This window comes from Acipenser ruthenus, chromosome 51 (assembly GCF_902713425.1).
Source record: "Acipenser ruthenus chromosome 51, fAciRut3.2 maternal haplotype, whole genome shotgun sequence".
Lineage (NCBI taxonomy): Eukaryota > Metazoa > Chordata > Actinopteri > Acipenseriformes > Acipenseridae > Acipenser > Acipenser ruthenus.
The window spans coordinates 1,354,921-1,372,807 of record NC_081239.1 but is presented as its reverse complement, the minus strand read 5'-3'; the positions used below and the strand labels follow the sequence as shown (position 1 = coordinate 1,372,807).

General features: G+C 46.4%; 1 protein-coding gene across 2 annotated transcripts in view; it reads right to left on the bottom strand.

Moving 5' to 3' along the window:
* The window catches only part of LOC117967863 (pecanex-like protein 3), a 29,279-nt gene that overhangs the window by 2,447 nt on the left and 8,945 nt on the right, over window positions 1-17,887 (bottom strand). The window contains exons 9-33 of one of the 2 annotated variants that reach the window (XM_059016018.1): window positions 17,026-17,083; window positions 16,571-16,709; window positions 15,692-15,867; window positions 14,976-15,129; window positions 14,556-14,588; window positions 13,613-13,784; window positions 13,251-13,361; window positions 12,590-12,681; window positions 12,123-12,232; window positions 11,874-11,979; window positions 11,126-11,218; window positions 10,292-10,442; window positions 9,609-9,753; window positions 8,954-9,131; window positions 8,205-8,313; window positions 7,169-7,298; window positions 6,283-6,341; window positions 5,508-5,723; window positions 4,203-4,456; window positions 3,345-3,575; window positions 2,794-2,897; window positions 2,009-2,156; window positions 1,261-1,491; window positions 514-788; window positions 30-199 (exon numbers count right to left, since the gene is read on the bottom strand). In XM_059016018.1, coding sequence (XP_058872001.1) covers window positions 30-199; window positions 514-788; window positions 1,261-1,491; window positions 2,009-2,156; window positions 2,794-2,897; window positions 3,345-3,575; window positions 4,203-4,456; window positions 5,508-5,723; window positions 6,283-6,341; window positions 7,169-7,298; window positions 8,205-8,313; window positions 8,954-9,131; window positions 9,609-9,753; window positions 10,292-10,442; window positions 11,126-11,218; window positions 11,874-11,979; window positions 12,123-12,232; window positions 12,590-12,681; window positions 13,251-13,361; window positions 13,613-13,784; window positions 14,556-14,588; window positions 14,976-15,129; window positions 15,692-15,867; window positions 16,571-16,709; window positions 17,026-17,083 — 3,645 coding nt within the window. The remainder of the gene's footprint in view (window positions 1-29; window positions 200-513; window positions 789-1,260; window positions 1,492-2,008; window positions 2,157-2,793; window positions 2,898-3,344; window positions 3,576-4,202; window positions 4,457-5,507; window positions 5,724-6,282; window positions 6,342-7,168; window positions 7,299-8,204; window positions 8,314-8,953; window positions 9,132-9,608; window positions 9,754-10,291; window positions 10,443-11,125; window positions 11,219-11,873; window positions 11,980-12,122; window positions 12,233-12,589; window positions 12,682-13,250; window positions 13,362-13,612; window positions 13,785-14,555; window positions 14,589-14,975; window positions 15,130-15,691; window positions 15,868-16,570; window positions 16,710-17,025; window positions 17,084-17,887) is intronic. The other variant, XM_059016019.1, reaches the window with a different exon arrangement.

Below are 17,887 nucleotides of genomic sequence, written 5' to 3'. Positions count from 1 at the left end.
GTGGAGTGGCTGGGGTGGTGGGGGGGTACCTGGGGGGGGCTGCGTGGTGCTGACGGGCGGGGGGTGTGTGCTGGGGGGTCCCATGCTCTGCGTGGAGTGGCTGGGGGGGTTGTTGGTGATTGATGAGGAGCCCCCTCCGCAGTCAGAGTCCTCGATGTTCCCTCCGCTGTTACAACCTGCCCCGCAACCCTTCTGTAACCTGAGAGAGAGAGAGAGAGAGAGAGAGAGAGAGAGAGAGAGAGAGAGAGAGAGAGAGAGAGAGAGATAAAAGGGGAAGAGAAGTCATCAGCAAAATATAAAAACTGGAGGTTTTTTATACAACATGTTTACATTGTCTAATAAGCACAAAGCATAGAAAAACAGCGGACCCTTCACACAATGGACGATTCTTCAAATCTGTATCCCTGACCCAGTTCTGGGTTTCAGAAATACACTCAATTAAATTAGCATCACTATTACGCATATATAAAACCAGGGTGTTTGGTTTCTAGGGGTGTGTGTGTGGTGCCTCACCTGCTCCAGCTGCTGATGAACCAGTCGGAGATGTTCTTAAGGCTGATGGGACCCCCCCAGACGGAGCGCAGCTGGGCGTGGGCCCCCGCGTAGGAGGTGGTGAGGGGGGACACGTAGATGGGGTACCCGATGGGCTGGTCGCAGGACGAGTTGATCATGTTGCGCAGCGCCTGCTTGGCGTTCTGGATGCTGCCCCGCTCCGGGTTCCGGTTCCTCAGGAAGACCAGCTCCTGCTGCTGCCCCGCCCACAGCCCACGCACGCACTCCCGATTCACCTGAGAGACGGGGGAGGGGGGGGGAGAGAGAGAGAGAGTCAATCCAGCATCATTCAGGGGTCCTTCTACCCAGGATTGTTAACCGAGTTTTTGGAGGGCAGTCGAGAAGGACAGGGGAGCAGTGTATTAAACACCTCCATGACTCCATCTGAGGAACCTCTTTTTGAGCATGATGACCTTTGACTCCGCATGAGTACATCAGGAGGGCTGTGACCCTGAGGAACCTCTTGTGCCTCCATGAACTACAGGAGTCATTATGAAGGACAGTGATCTTGTCTGGACTCTGGGAGGCGTGTATGAAGTACCTTGATGACCCTGAAGCTGAGGAACCTCTTGCTCTGCATGATGAGCGTGTGTGGACTGTACTGTATTGAAAGGCTGTGACCCTGAGGGACCTCCTGTAACTATGAATCGTAGGAGTCGTCATGAATTCACCGTGACCTATAAACTCTAGGAGGAGCGTATGAAGTACCTTGATGACCCTGAAGCTGAGGAACCTCTTGTTCAGCATGATGATCTTGTACTCGTCGCTGCCATCGTCCATGACGTGCCGCAGCGCCAGCAGGGAGGGCGTGTTGGTCAGGATGGCGCTGCGCCACACGGGGTCGCCCTCGTGAGAGATCAGCATCTTCTCCTCGTTGGAGGTGATGGCATCGTACAGGACCACGGGGTCCTCAAACTCATCCGGGGAGGTGAAGTGGTCCTGGGGAGGGGGGGGGGGGGGAGGAAGAGGAGCAGGGGTTTTATTACAGGGATGGAAACAAGACTCCCATTCCACATCAGTTTGATCCATTCCTGGCTTTACAGTGAGCTTGATAAGACCCACCTGAGCTTGTTACCTGTATACTTTGGCTAATCAAGCTCGTAGCAGTAAAAACCTGGGATTGGTGAAACTGCTTTGCAATAGGAGTCTTATTTCCAGCCCTGCATTAGACATGCCACATACAGATGTATACAAAGTAGCCATGAAAACAATAATTCAACCAATGATTCAAAACACAGATAAGGTAAAGAGGAGCAGGGATTTATTGATTTAAATTTTGTTTACTGGAAAAGCTGTAGGAGCTACAAACAGCTACAAGGGCGTCCCAGGAGGAAGGCAGGAGCAAGTTAGTTACACACAGCTGCACAATCCATGTGTTATTGTATTCACTTCACGCTGCATGCAATTACAAGGCTGCTTCAAAATGACCACGGCGCTTACAGGACAGACAGCCTACCTGGTGGAGTTTGAGGGACATCCGGACTCCAGGAGCCACCACTCTGTGCAACAGATCCATGTCCGCAAAGACCCACTCGTCTCTGGGGGACGTGATCCTGAAATCCCCCTTAAAGAGAGCGTGCAGCCCGTACAGGAAGGGCTCCAGACTGTTGTGACAGACAGACAGACATTAGGGAGCGCACAGACCTATGCACATTACTCACCACTAAGCAGAGGTGTACCAATTCATTGTGCATCTAATACTTCCACTACTATTGTACTATCGGTCGAGTTTAACAGGCCTTTTAATTTGTTTGTTTTTTATTGTGCTTTAATATTGCTATGAAAGGCACAATATAAAAAATAATTTGACAGATTGATTGATTGATTGATGAATCGTGATACTTTCTTTACATGTTTTATCATAGATCCAGATGGGCTACTTGCATGATGCAAAAAAAAAAAAAAAGGATTTGAATTTGGTTAAAAAGACAATCATAAAACAAATGTATTCTTCATTCAATGGCCATCTGCTGAACTACAACAAGCTGCGATGTGCTTTTGCTCTTGTATCGCAATACATGCTTCTATCACGATACTATACAGAAATCGATACAGGATGAATCGTGATACCCCCACATTACTATGAATGAGTCATTCAGCAGACGCTTTTATCCAAAGCGACTTAGAGACTAGGGGGTGAACTATGACTCAGCAACAACTGCTGCTGCTGCTGCAGAGTCACTTGCAATAGGAACTCGGTTTTACGTCTCATCCGAAGGATGGAGGATGAAATAAACTAACCTGGCTGACATGCTGTGTGAGGCCGTCCCCAGAGCTCTCCGTCCCAGAACACAGAGTCCGAAACACAGGGTGACCATGGGGGAGTCTCGCTCGACATTCACAGGCTGAAAGACACACACGCACACATCAATCAAATACTTTATAGTTGGAGATTTCAAGTCAACTATAAAATTGTAAAAGTAACTTGAAATCTGCAACTTTTTAGGAGCCGAGAACATTAGTAAAAGGTCTATTATTAGTTTAATTGGTTCAGGGTATCTTTAAAAGCTATTTTAATTCAGGGATGGAAACAAGACTCCTAACGCACAGCAGTGTCATCCATTCCAGGTTTTACTACGAGCTTGATTAGCGCTTACAGGCAAGGAGCTCATAGTAAAACTAGGAATGGATTAAACTGCTATGCAATGGGGGTGGGGTGTCATTTACACCCCTACAATTTATTTTTTTACTTTACACTTGGGGGCAGCATCTCATCTCATCACTGGAAGTCAACTAATCACATGATTGTGAAGAAAGACCCCCCCCCCCCCCAACGCAGACCCTCTCCTCACCTCCTGCCGTCGGCTGTTGCAGTACTGGATCCAGTCCAGGTAGAAGCTGCAGAAGGCGTTGGGAGTGATGCCGGCCAGGCGTTGGTCGTAGTCCTCGTCGATGTTGAGGTTAAAGGTCGGGTCGCTGTCGGCATAGCCGGGGACGCTGCAAGGGCGGAGCGCCTCCGCTATTGTCTCGTTGGCCAGCCACTCCTCCAGCTTGGGCGAGCGAGTCACGTAGTAGATTATACTCTGCAACGGACATGCAGTTCAATAAAAAGCGCTCAATAACCAACAGGCACGAGTTAACATGCAGCTCCATGGGTAACAAGTACATTTTGATTTAGAAGTGATTACATGGCCAGGTATGCAGAAGCAGTACCTCTAAGAAGTGCTACAGCTAAAAAGATTTGCAGAGGAATTAGTCAGTCGGGTAGGAAAACCAGAAAGAGAGACACTGACTGATGCATAGCGGTTTCACCAATTTACTACGAGCTTATCCACACTGGATCGGTAACAAGCTCAGGTCTGTCTTATTATTAGACACTCATAGTAAAACCAGGAATGGATCACACACTTATGCAATGGGAGTCTTATTTGTTAGACTGGGTACTTGTGAATCATAACGTACTTCATTAGGGAAAGAAATAAAACTCCCATTGCATAGTGATTTCACCCATTCCAGGTTTTACTACAAGCTTGATTAGCCACAGCGTGCATAGGTAACAAACTTGGGTGCGTCTCATTAAAACTCACTGCAAAACAAGGATTGGATCAAACCACTATGAAAACGGGAGTTTTATTCTCATCCCTGTGGTCTGCACACACACACACACACACACACACACACACGTGTATCTATAGAGGAATCTCTCTGACCTTGACGTAGTACGTGATGAGAATCTTGCGCAGGTCGAACACCTGCAGCATGGAAGCTGCGTTGTTGTCGCTGATGCTGTAGCCCTCCAGCACGTACTTGGTAGCAGCCACCTCCCAGGCCAGCCAGCGCTGCCCGAAGGCTGCGTTGAAGGACAGCATGTGGGGGAGGTGCCCCGGCTCACAGCAGCAGCAACCCTCGTCCTCCTCCACTCCCTCCGTGATCGCCTCCACCTCCCGCTGCTGGCAGTATGTACCTGGAGACAGGACGCCCGGGTCAGGGGGGGACATAGCAAAGGAATCGGACACCGAGGTAGGCACGCACGCACGCACGCACGCACGCACACACACAGGGCTGGGTGGTCCACTGGTTAAAAGAAAAGGGCTTGATACCAGGAGGTTCAAATCCCGGCTCAGCCACCAACTCACTGTGCGTGACCCTGAAGTTGCTTCACCTCCTTGTGCTCCGTCCTTCGGATGAGATGTAGAACAAACGAGGTCCTATTGCAAGTGACTCTGCAGCAGCAGTTGTTGATGATGCATAGTTCACCCCCTAGTCTCTAAGTCGCTATGGATAAAAAGCATCTGCTAAATGACTAACTAATAATAACAGTCCCGTTCTTTGTTATTAGCAGGAAACAAAATTTAAGGACGAGAGGAGGCCATCTGTAAACCTTAAACCCTATTTTATGCACCTCACAGAAAGAATTAAGAAAGTTGGCATAATTTGTATTTGTGGGGTCCCTTGTACCTTAAAGAGTGAATGGATCCAAGTGTTTCTGCCTCAACATGACTAAATAGCCTATTCCATAGACTCACCACTCTCTATGTGAAGAAGTGTCTCCTTCCTCTAGCTATACTTAATTTCCAATGGTGTTCCCTGGTCCTGGTTTCTGTATTGTACTTAAAGTAATGGTTTAGGTTAATTATGTAAAACTCCTTTTAAGATTTTAAAAACTTTAAATCACGTATACTCCTATTGCATAACAGTTTCACCCACTCCAGGTTTTACTATGAGCTTGAAAAGCCAACTCAGGGGTGTCTTATTAAAACTCACAGTAAAATGCATCAAACTGCTATGCAATGGGAGTCTTACTACCATCCCTGATGCAAGGGTGACTGAAGCTGGACGGATGTCCGGACAGACACCCCCCAAATCCGATATTCTCAGTAACTATAAAAAAGTTTCACGACAACTGGATAAGCGATTCCAAAAATAAAACCAACACATGCTTCCAGTTAATACTAGCTGCAATATTTATTGTGTTTCCTCTGTGGTCGGGCCCCCTTGCCTGCCTGACCCCTCACCTCTGAACTCCAGGCCCCTGAGCTGGAAGGTGACCAGTCCGTTCCCGATCTCGATGATGTGCACCAGTGCGTTGAGGTAGTCCGAGGCCAGGATGAAGCAGTCCCCCGTGCTGTAGTTCCCCCAGCGCCCCAGCAGCAGGTCTCCGCACAGGCTGTGCTGCAGGGAGCGGGTCAGGTGCTCGTAGAAAATAGAGTTCAGGTTGTTGTCGTCCGCACCTGGGGAGAGGGAAATGGGGGGAAGAGAGAGAGAGAGAGAGAGAGAGAGAGAGAGAGAGAGAGAGAGAGAGATTGAGATCATGAGTCTATGCAGTGAAAGTCTGCACAGATACTGTGTGCGATCCTGATTTCATTCAGATCACCTCAATAATCATCTCATGAAAATCAGAGACCCTGATCATTGAAATTTTTTTATTATTATTATTATTATTATTATTTCTTAGCAGATGCCCTTATCCACGGCGACTTACAATTGTTACAAGATATCACATTAATTTTACATACAGTTACCCATTTATACAGTTTTTAGTGGAACAATCTAGGTAAAGTACCTTGCTCAAGGGTACAGCAGCAGTGTCCCCCACCTGGGATTGAACCCACGACCCTCCGGTCAAGAGTCCACAGCCCTAACCACTACTCCACAATGCTGCCCTATAGACAGACAGATAGCTAGAGGTGGCTGTACCACATCAGCATCAGGGTCTATATAAAAATCTGGTTTTTGAGCTCCCAATAACCGCGGCTAGGAAACACAAAACTGCAGAAATTGTTCCCCCACCTGGGTTCCTGTCCAGCTGGGTAGCCAGGCGTGTGTTGGAGTGATCCACTCGCTTAGTGCTGCAGGACAGAGGGGAGGAGAGGAGAGGGGAGACTAGTCAAGGAATGAAAACAAAGGGAATCTTCCTGTCGTACTGACACTACATTCAATATTCAGTGTGAAAGACAGCGAGGCTAGAGTCTCAAACCCGTGTTCCACATGCTTTTACTACGGCAAACTTTTATAAGGGTTAGTTTACCATGGTTTTGTTTTTAATATGCTTCACTATACATCTCTGTGCTTTACAATGCTTCCCTATGCTTTAGCATGCTTTCACTGGGCTGGATTACCCTTTGCTATGCTTTACCATACCTTTGTGCTTTATAATGCTTTACCATACCTCTCTGTGCTTTACAATGCTTCCCTATGCTTTACCAGACCTCTCTGTGCTTTACAATGCTTGCCTATGCTTTACAATACCTCTCTGTGCTTTACAATGCTTCCCTGTGCTTTACCAGACCTCTCTGTGCTTTACAATGCTTCCTAGGCTTTACCAGACCTCTCTGTCATTTACAATGCTTCCTAGGCTTTACCAGACCTATCAGTGCTTTACAATGCTTCCTATACTTTACCAGATCTCTCTGTGCTTCACAATGCTTCCCTATGCTTTACCAGACCTCTCTGTGCTTTACAATGCTTCCCTATGCTTTACCATACCTCTCTGTGCTTTACAATGCTTGCCTATGCTTTACCAGACCTCTCTGTGCTTTACAATGCTTCCCTATGCTTTACCAGACCTATCAGTGCTTTACAATGCTTCCCTATGCTTTATTACAAATTACTGGGCTTTTACAATCCTTTCTAAAGGTATAGTATGGGTCGATACGAAACCCCACTTGTCACTCACTTGTAGTCCCGTTCCCAGAACTTGACGGGCCGTGTGTAGGAGGTGATGAAGACAGCGCTGCCCAGCAGGGGGTTGAGAGGAGTGGAGAAGAGAGCGGAGAACACAGCCTGGACGAAGAGCATGGCCGAGTCTCGGAGAGAAGCAGTCAAGGAGTCGTCCCTTTCAAAACGTTTATTAAACACCGACACTGCCCTGACGAATTAGCTGTTATTGTATCCATAAATATTACAAAATCAACAATGCTGAAGTTAGAAATGCTGAAAAGAAACTTGCAAAGACTTATCCATGGTGACTTACAATTGTTACAAGATATTACATTATTTTTACATACAATTACCCATTTACACAGTTGGGTTTTTACTGGAGCAATCTAGGTAAAGTACCTTGCTCAAGGGTACAGCAGCAGTGTCCCCCACCTGGGATTGAACCCACGACCCTCCGGTCAAGAGTCCAGAGCCCTAACCATTACTCCACACTGCTTATCGCTGAATTTAAGTTTCTTTTAGTATTTCTTTTTTCCACATTTAAAAGTTATCCAACTAGATCTGTTCTTTGAACAAGCCTCCCAAAAAGTACAATACAAAACTATTTTCTTACCAAACGAACAGCAATACAATTGTAAAGGAGTGCTAACTGGGGTACTGTACAAAGCAATTTATTTTTATATGCAATATGTGAAATAGATGGTGCTTTAATGTTTATACTGTAGTAGCGATACAGGGTAAAGTTATTTAATATTCAGCACTGATTCAGTCTCCTCTATATACAATGAGTGCTGTGTGAATATTGTAGTCATTTATTATATACTACATTGGAGCATTCACCCAGGACTATAAAAACAATCATGCTGAATTTAGAAATACTACATCTGGTAGAAACGTTCATCATCGCATTTTATTTTCAGCATTTCTAAAAAGGGGATTCCCAGTATTTTTTTTTTTTTATTTTTTTTTTAAAACGTGTTTGATGTTCTAGCGGTTTCGGAGAGGGAGGGGGGTCTGTCGCCCCCGCTGTGGGACACGGCAGTGAAGGATACGGGGCACAGCGAAAGGCTGGGCGAAGGCGTGGAAGGCGGAGCCCCAGGTGATCTGCCAGGGTGCGATGTAGGTGAGCACGAAACGCAGTTTATACAGCAGGTCCCACAGCTGCAAGCACAAACACACACAGATCACTATACAGCAGGGGGGGTCCCTCCCTGGCGTTGGAGAGCTGCAGCGTCTTCTGGGTTCAGCCGAGCTCTTGGTTATTTAACTGAACCAGTTATTGGCTTAACTAGTCAAGATAAATGTGTTCCAGATCTTTAGCCATTGCAGATAAAATCTGCAGGATTGGGGCTCTCCAGGAACCTGGGTTGTAACTATGTAGCAATGTTAAAAGTTTTGCATCACCTAGAATTTTAGGATTGAGACTTTTTTTTTTTTTTTTAAATATAAAACTACATGAACAGACATTTTATTTAACATTATGTAATCAGCGAACCTGCAAAATTATATTGCAAAAAAAGTTTACCGGAAGCCATAATAGTAGTACAGTATTTTGAAATGTCACATATAAAATTTCTCTTTTTAAAAAGAAGAAAATCAGGTTTTTCGTGAAGTATATGTTAAGTAAGTATACGATATATGTTAACGTAACATTACTCAGCAGGTTTCATGCGACTATATGAAGCAAAATGAGTTCATTCTACAGGGTGATGCATAACTTTCTGGCCAGAGCTGTAAGAGAGTCCGAAGATCATAAAAAAATCGTTATCTTTGGGGACCCCTGCGGTTGGTCGCGCCTCACCTTGCTGAACAGTATGGACATGAAGTAGTAATCGAGCAGGAAGGTCTCGGAGAAGCGCTGGTAATCGCAGCGGAAGAACAGCACGGTGAAGCACAGAGTGACGTACTGCTGGGAGGGAGAGCAGAAAGAGGAGCGAAGCAGCTTCATCCCAGCCATCGAGATCAACAGAGAGCGGCTACTGTGGAGAGAGGAGAGAGAATGAGAGAGACGGGGGTTAGAGGAGAGAGAGAGAGAGAGAGAGAGAGAGAGAGAGAGAGAGAGAGAGAGAGAGACGGGGTTAGAGGACAGAGAGAGAGAGAGAGAGACATTGCTTGATCCCATCCATAGATCAACATGCTGGGGAGAGACAGACGGGGGGTTAGAGGAGGGAGGGAGGGAGAGCGAGAGAGACAGGGGGGTTAGAGGAGAGAGCGAGAGAGACAGGGGGGTTAGAGGAGAGAGCGAGAGAGAGGAGAGAGAGAGAGATTGAGGTGTAAACAGAACACAGCAGCAATAATGGTAATAAAGCCAGGCTGTAATAATAACAATAATAATAATAGATATGCAGCAATAATAATAATATTGATAATAATGTAACAAAGCCACACTAATAATAATAATGATGATGATAATAATAATAATAATAATAATAATAATAATGATGAAGGGGCCTCACTAGACTCCCAGTTTCTCCGGCTGGCTGCTCACAGCCCGTGCCTCTGTGGTCAGAGAGTTGAGGATGACAGCCGGGTAGATGAGGTACTTCTCGATGCACTGCAGCCAGGCGTAGCCCTTCTCATACCACATGAGCTGGGCAGCGTCTGAAACACACACAGGGGGACAAGAACCGCTCAGCCAGCCTTCTCAGAGAACACACACACACAAAAAACTGAACACCTGGAGACCTATACAGTGAATGAAAGCGCAGGACAAGTACGACTTATCAATTGTATTGTCTGCTACAACCACAAGTTCGAAACGCGAGTTCTTATTGGAGTTGTGTGCGGAGCCTTCGAGTCACGCCCCCTAGCGTATGAACTTGGTGGTGCAGTTGTTAAAGAAAGGGGCTTGTTACCAGGAGGTTCAAATCCCGGCTCAGCCACTGACTCACAGTGTGGGACCCTGAGCAAGTTGCTTAACCTCCTTGCGCTCCGTCCTTCGGATGAGACGTAAAACAAACAAGATCCTATTGGAAGTGACTCTGCAGCAGCAGTTGTTGATGATGCGTAGTTCACCCCCTAGTCTCTGTAAGTCGCTTTGGATAAAAGCGTCTGCTAAATGACCAATTAATGACCACATTTTTGGAAGTAGGACTTTCTGCTTTTTATCAAAAATCAAGCCATAAAACAGAACACTCACCTCGAACCTCGAACTGGCTGTACTCGTGTGAGCGCAGCACAGGGTGAGCGAAACAGAACCAGGGCAGCTGCTTGCGAAGCTGAGGAAGCAGGTAGTGGGTCACGAATCCCAGCACCCCAGCCAGGGAGTACAGGACCAAGCTGAGCCAGGGCTGGAGGGCACAGAGTCAGGGAGAGTTACAAGGACAGTGCTGGCACTCCGGAGATCACGCCGGGGTCTCCAGGGATGAAAATGAGACTCCCGTTGCATCGCGGTTTGATCCACTTTTACGAAGAGTTTAATACGACGCACCTGAGCTTGTTACCTATAGGGGTTAATCAAGCTTGTAGTAAAACCTGGAAGGGGAGAAACTGCTGTGCAATAGGAGTCCTATTTCAATCCATGACATTTCAATCAGTTCCAACAATGTAGATCGTAACCACAGTATATTTGAACAGTAGTTTTACCAAGCATAAACCACACTGCATAGTATAACTGCACCATGCACTGCATCCTTCTGTGAACAACCCTCCCAGACAGTTTCAAAGCAGATTAAACATTAAAATCAAATGCCTCTCCCTATTATTAGTAACTTAATAAAAAAAAAATGTAGCCTTATGACTTGCAATAAGTCGCAAGAATTTAGTCTTGGAATAAAACAAGAGTTTCCGTCGTCTCTGCTTGCAACTGCTAATTGCATTAACAGCTAACTAGTCTAGGGATTAATTCCCCCGCAGTTACCTCCCCTATCCTTAAACCTTAACATCAAACCCTCCCCTATCCCTAAACGTACCCCTCCCCCTCCCTCCTCCCCCCTCTCTAACCCCGCCTGTCTCACTGATGGAGTGGACTCACCTGCAGTGCGATGAAGACAGTGCTGGCACTGATAGCGAAGGTGATGACAGCGATCACAGTGCACATGACCAGATCAGAGTGGAGAATCTCTCTCTGGGAGAGGAGAGGAGAGGAGAGGAGAGGAGAGGAGACAGTCAGGGCAGTCCTCATTACTGTATCTACTGCGCGCAACCATAGCTCATAATAAGTAGGCGTCACATTTTTTATTTTATTTTGCTGGGATCATAAACTCCTTTAACAGACCTTTCTTCAGTTGCCCTACATGAGGCAGGGTTGCAGTGGGAAGTACTTCTGGATTAATTACAGAAGTCCCCCTCTTTTTGAGAATTGCAGATTACCATTCCCATCCTCAGTTGCAACAACTAAACAAACTAAAAACCAAGGGAGAGACAAGCGTGTGGCTCCGTGTTTTTAAAAAAAAACCTTACCCAGGGACCACCTGAAAACACAAGACCCTCCTCTCTGGGTTTGCTCCAATTTATGGCATAACAATATTCCCCAAGCATCACCTTTCTCGATTTCTATTTCAGAGCAAGGAGTACAGAGATCAGCTATATCACACAACTCATATTTTTTACTCAGATTCGACCCTGCTAAGCTGGTTTACCACCCGAACACAGTAAAACAGAGCTCCCAGTGGTTCTCCTAGTTAAGGTACGCCCGCATGGAGTCAAATCCTGGTGGTCCTCGAGTTGCCAGTCTAAGCTTGGGCAGGAAAATCCGCGAGAGTTAGCCCTCCCTTTCTTACCACAGAGTTGAGGAGTTTTTCCGGAAGAGGATCCTTGATCTCCACCGTCGGATCCTCCGGGCTCCGGATTTCCAGCTCCGGAAAGAACTTGGATCGGATCAGGGACCTGCAGGGAATACCAACCGGCAAATCAGAACTCTCAGTGTGGACACCCCTGGCTTGTGACTCTTTCAATCCTTTCCGACCAGGTAGTTCCCAAATAATTAAAAAAAAAAAAAAAAAAAAAATCGCTTCCCCAGTTATACTGACCACAGCACGGTGGGGTCGCTGCTTTGGCGGCTGAGGTGGTAGGAGAGAGCGAGGAGCAGCCCACAGAACACAGAGAACAGCACAGGCACGTGGAGGTCATCCCAGGGAGCCTGAGACACAGGAGAGACACGTTAGCAGGGCTGACTGAGGCACTGCACTGCTGTAATAAAAGTGCCACGCATACAAGGCATCTAGGACTGTGTTGTAATGCCCGGTTCCAGAGTGGATATTGTTACGCATTAGTAGTGGTGCTGGTTTTAAAATGTAATGAAAAGGAACAAATTATTTTTCTTGTAAAATGTATTATTATTATTAATTAGTCATATAGCAGATGCTTTTATCCAAAGCGACTTAGAGACTAGGGGGTGAACTCTGCTTCATCAACAACTGCTGCTGCTGCTGCTGCAGAGTCACTTCCAATAGGACCTCATTTGTTTTATGTGTCATCTGTCTGGAAGAGGTCTCACCTTGATGGCTCCGAGGCAGAATCCGTACAGCAGGGCTGCCACTAGGATACTGCGCAGGACACTGTACAGAGCAGAGAGGGGGCTCGTCGTGGCTGTACGAGGGGGAGGGGGGAAGAGAGAGAGAGAGAGGAGACAGACCCACACAGACGGAGAGAGCGCACATTACAAAAAGAAACACAGCTGCTTTCTAAAGACAGATGAAGCATGCACAGGGGTTTTCATTTTGGTGTTTAACCAGTTAATGCCTGATTTTTCTACCCCACCTGACTGACATTTGGGTTAGATCTGAATTCTAACAAAAAAGTGATGTTTTAAAAAACAAACAAAACAAAAAAAAAGCAGATTACTTTATTAGATTTTATTTTTAAAGATCATGATTAAAATAGATGTGTATTAAGAATACGATAAAACACAATCCCACTGCGTGTGTGTGATGAAAAGAAGCCTAATTGAGGGACAGATTTGAGTCAGTTCTTTCTAAATCTTAGTAGATTATAAATTAGAACACAGTAACCTTCTTCCTTATTACCAGCCCACCATTACTCTCTGATCGGTCACCCTTTCAGTGTCTCGGTTAAAACAGCTATCCACTTTCTCAGTCTCTGTGTAGCTGAGGGACTGTCATGTGACTATGCAAACACGTGCCTCTGGCGCCCCCTACCTGAGCCCCCAAAGAGATGCATGTCCACCTGCTCCAGCAGGCACATGAGAAAGGTGTTCACTTGAGGGAGGAGGCCGAAGAGGAAGATGGCAGGAAAACAGAGCGTGAAAACTGCAGCCACAAGGGGGCGACAAAAACAACAAGTGCGTCAGGAACAGATACAGTACACGCCAAATCATGTACCGTACACACCGTCACGTGCAGAATGCGCAGTTACTTACAAAATCACACAAGTGCAATGGTAATCGATTGCAACGAATTACGCAAATCACAATTGGAAGCGATTGCAACGGATCACGAATGACGCAAGTGCATGTGTAATTGAGTCCAGGTTAGCGTGACACTGCTGCTGCTACACTCACCGATCAGCAGGTCCCGCGCGCAGAGCAGGAATCCCGCGGAGAAGAAGGTGACCCCGTACAGGGTGATGGAGAGCTGGCTCTGGGAGTTACCCCCCATGTTGAAGAGCCAGATCAACACACAGCACAGGCAGAAATACACCGGCCGGCTGTACGCGATGATCCAGTTGTGACCCTGAGCAAGGGACAGAGAGAGGACAAGCAGGAGCCCCGGTGAGCAGCGGAACTTCATAACCTCCAGCCCGGAAACGAAGGCTGGGCAGCTACTGTCCAGTGAAATAAAGGTTTCTATACAGAGAACGCTGTACGAAGGGGGGGTCTGACTGCAGCAATGAGATATCACATACAGCTATGGACAAAGGTTTTGCATCACGTAGAATTTTTCCACATAAAAACAAACATTTTATAGTTTAGATCTTTTATTTAACATCACGCAAGCAAAGAAAATGCAAAATGATATTGCGTTATGTAAATGGGGACCCTAGAAAGCAGTGTGGAATTCAATATAACTTAACATTATTCAGCAGGTTTCATTCGATTTTATGAAGCAAAATTTATTTATTCTACAGGGTGATGCAAAATTTTTGGCCACAGCTGTAGTGTTTATACTGCAAGATGTGGATGGTGTAAGGTTATCTATGAATCATTTTTTCCAAGTCACTTCCATATACACATGAAGTCTCATCCACATTACTGCCGTAGCATATTACAAAAAATGTGCTTACAAAAACTCAAGACGTTAAAAGTTTAAACATGCTTAATCCTAAAGTTCAAACGGAAATGTAATCGATTGGTTTCACAGATCCTACACTCATCTGCCAAGCCTGTGAAAGCAGTCGAAAACGGTATAAAAGTGAACCCAAGTCACTGCTTAAAAAATAAAAAGGGGCCCAAATAGAAGCCAAAGTAAATGAGAAGGTAGGAATCTGTCTCTCTCGTTACTCACATGCATAGGAGAGGCAGCGTCTGGTTGTACACTCTGCAAAAACAAGAGAGAGACGATCAGCCCAGCTCAGACAGAGTCAATTTAAAAATGGGACCCTCTATTATTATTATCATTATTATTTATTATTATTAATTAGTCATTTAGCAGACACGTTTATCCAAAGCAACTTGGAGACTATGGTGTGAACTATGCTTCATCAACAGCTGCTGCTGCAGAGTCACTTCCAATAGGATCTTGTTTGTTTTACGTCTCATCCGAAGGACGGAGCACAAGGAGGTTCAGTGGCTTGCTCAGGGTCACACACAGTGAGTCAGTGTCAGAGCTGGGATTTGAACCTCTGGTATCAAGCCCTTTTCTTTAACCACTGGAACCACCAAGCCTCCTAAAGACGCTCAGCGGTTTATTCCAATGGACTCTCACCTTGAGCAGGGAGTACTGGCAGCTGGCGATTACCAGACAGAACTGGAAGACCCAGATATCCCTGAAGAAGCCCTCGAGGAGAAGCAGGTACCCCAGGAACGAGACCAGGCTGGCCAGCGCCACCGCCAACACGCTCTCCACCACGCTGCGGTTCCTGAGACAGACAGGACAAGGGGGGGAATGATTACACTGCTGCACAGGAAGTCATTTCTATTCATTTATCAAGCCTGCCCTGGACTGGACTGGGTGGGAGCATCCTTTCTCTTAGAGGGTAAGGGAGGAAGCAGTTCAGACTCTGTGCCTCAAGCCTGCCCTGGACTGGAAGGAGCACCCTTTCTCTTAGGGGGGTGAGGGAGGGAGGGAGCAGTTCAGTCTCCGTGCCTCAAGCCTGCCCTGGACTGGAGGGAGCACCCTTTCTCTTAGGTGGGGATGAGGGAGACAGCAGTTCAGTCTCCATACCTCAAGCTTGCCCAGTCTGGAGGGAGCACCCTTTCTCTAAAGCTGTCGTGAAGCCACTTTTTCAGAAAGTTGGTTCCGGGAGACCTAGTATGAGGCAACTTTGCTGTATCAAACCCCAAGTCTCCCCCTGGTGTGCCGTGCAGTGGCCTGAAACCTAGTCTCCTGAAACCCAAGTCCGAAGCCACAAAGTGGCTTAGCGTTCCCTCAGCCGCACTGCCCTGCAGCGACGCTCCGAGCTGGGAGCAGTCGAGTCTTACCTGTCCAGCAGGGCTAGCAGGGCGAGACGGTCGTAGCACACTCGGAGCCACTTCCCCGGCAGCACCCAGAAGCGGTAGTACTGCTTGAGCTTGCTCTTCTCCTCCTCGATCATCAGCGTGTTCTCCTGGGACTCGTGCAGGGACTCGTGATCCAGGTCGAACTGAAGCAGCGAGGGCTGCGAGATCACAAAGCAGAAAGCAGCCGGTTTACCCAAGAGAGAAACAAAGAAAGAATCAAACTGTTTTATATATATAAAAGAAAGGTGATCATCTTGCCAGGACACTCTTGTAAATGAAGCCTCAGCCTCTATGGGTTTATTCCTGGTTAAAAAAAAGAATGAATGAATAAAAGGATACCCAAGGGGGTTCTAGCAGATGTTGCCTGGCTTTAGCTCCTTGTGGTTCTGTTCTGTAAACTAACTGAGTGTCTGTATGTTGTCTTTAGAAGTCATCATGACTATGTGGCCAAAACGAACATACAAAAAAACAATCCATCATAAAAAACACATTATACAGAGCAGTCCAATAGTATTGAGACACCCATCAGGATACAGATTGAACTGTGATATTAGGGTACTGTTACACCCTTAACAGCTGTAAGAAAAACTGACCCTGACCCACTGAAACCGAGGCCTCGTTTACAAGGGGGTCCTGGCAACATGACCAGCGACAGACGTCAGCCATTCATTTCACATCATTAAAAACATCATCACAGTACGTTCAATCTGGGATCAGAAACATTTACACGTCCAGAATTCTTGCAACCTACTCATGAAAATGAATTGCCCTGCCCCGGGGGTATCTCCTGAAATAACCCTGTCCTGTATTGCTCTGCCCCGGGGAATCCCTTGTAATACCCCTGCCCTGGACCGCACTGACCTCGGGTATCTCCAGCGGGACTCTGCGCACCTGCATGCCCTGTAGCACCACGGGTCTGGGCTGCAGCACGGACAGCACCTGCCCTGCCCCCTCCTGGACATCGTTGGAAGTGAAGCTGGAGGATTGGGACTGACGCTCCCTGAGGAAAAACAAATCAGGATCCAGAGACAGAGAATTACAGTAGGAAGTCATCCTTAGCCAAATGAGAAAATAAAAATAACACACACACACATGGGTGTTTTGTGAATTTCTGTGCCGCTAGACCAGGTGTGTCAAACCTGGAGGGCTGCAGTGCCATCTGGCTTTCGTACACCCTTGACACCCTTGCGCTTGACTACAAAGCAACAAGTACTGAAAATTAGGAACACTGTATCCGCCATAAGGACAACACCCTGAAGTGTGGTAGAATCTACCAGTCCAACTGTTTTAAGGAGCTGAACAGAGCAATGTCTTACTGGACTGGGTCTTCATAACCTCCTCCTGCTGGACCGAAGGTGTAGGATCGACGGACACCTGCACAGAGAGAGAGAGATGCCAGGTACTGTACAGGTATCGTTGGCATGACCAGGTGAAATGACCCAGGTAGTGCAAGACAGGTTTCTTTAACCTAGTGTAGCACCAACCAGAGGTCTACAGCTATGGCCAAAATGTTTTGCATCACCCTGTAGAATGAACTAATTTTGCTTCATAAAGTCGAACGAAACTTGCTGAGTAATGTCACGTTAACATATTGAATTATACACCAGCGCTATGTAGTTTTTACATATAAACTGGCAAAAAAATGAAATGTAACATTTATAAATCTAACATGAAATACTGTACTACTATTATGGCTCCCGGTAGACTTTTGCGATATTGTTTTGTAGTTTCATTGATTACATGATAAAAGATCTAAATTATGACTTTTTTTTTTTTTTAATGTCTGAATCCTAAAATTCTAGATGACGCAAAACTCTTGGCCACAGCTCTGTGTGTGTGTGTGTGTGTGTGTATGTATGTCTATATATATCTCCACCCAAGCGGACTGCAAAACAACATGTTATTTTTTCCACCATTCATATATTTGTAGTGGTATAAAAAGACTTAGAGACTAGGGGGGTGAACTGTGCTTCATCAACTGCTGCTGCTGCAGAGTCGCTTCCAATAGGACATCGTTTGTTTTACGTCTCAACCGAAGGACGGAGCACAAGGAGGTTCAGTGACTTGCTCAGAGTCACACACACAGCGAGTCGGTGGCTGAGCCGGGATTTAAACCTCCCGGTATGAAGACCCCTTTTCTTTAACCACTGCACCAGCGAGCCTCCATGAAGATGCCAT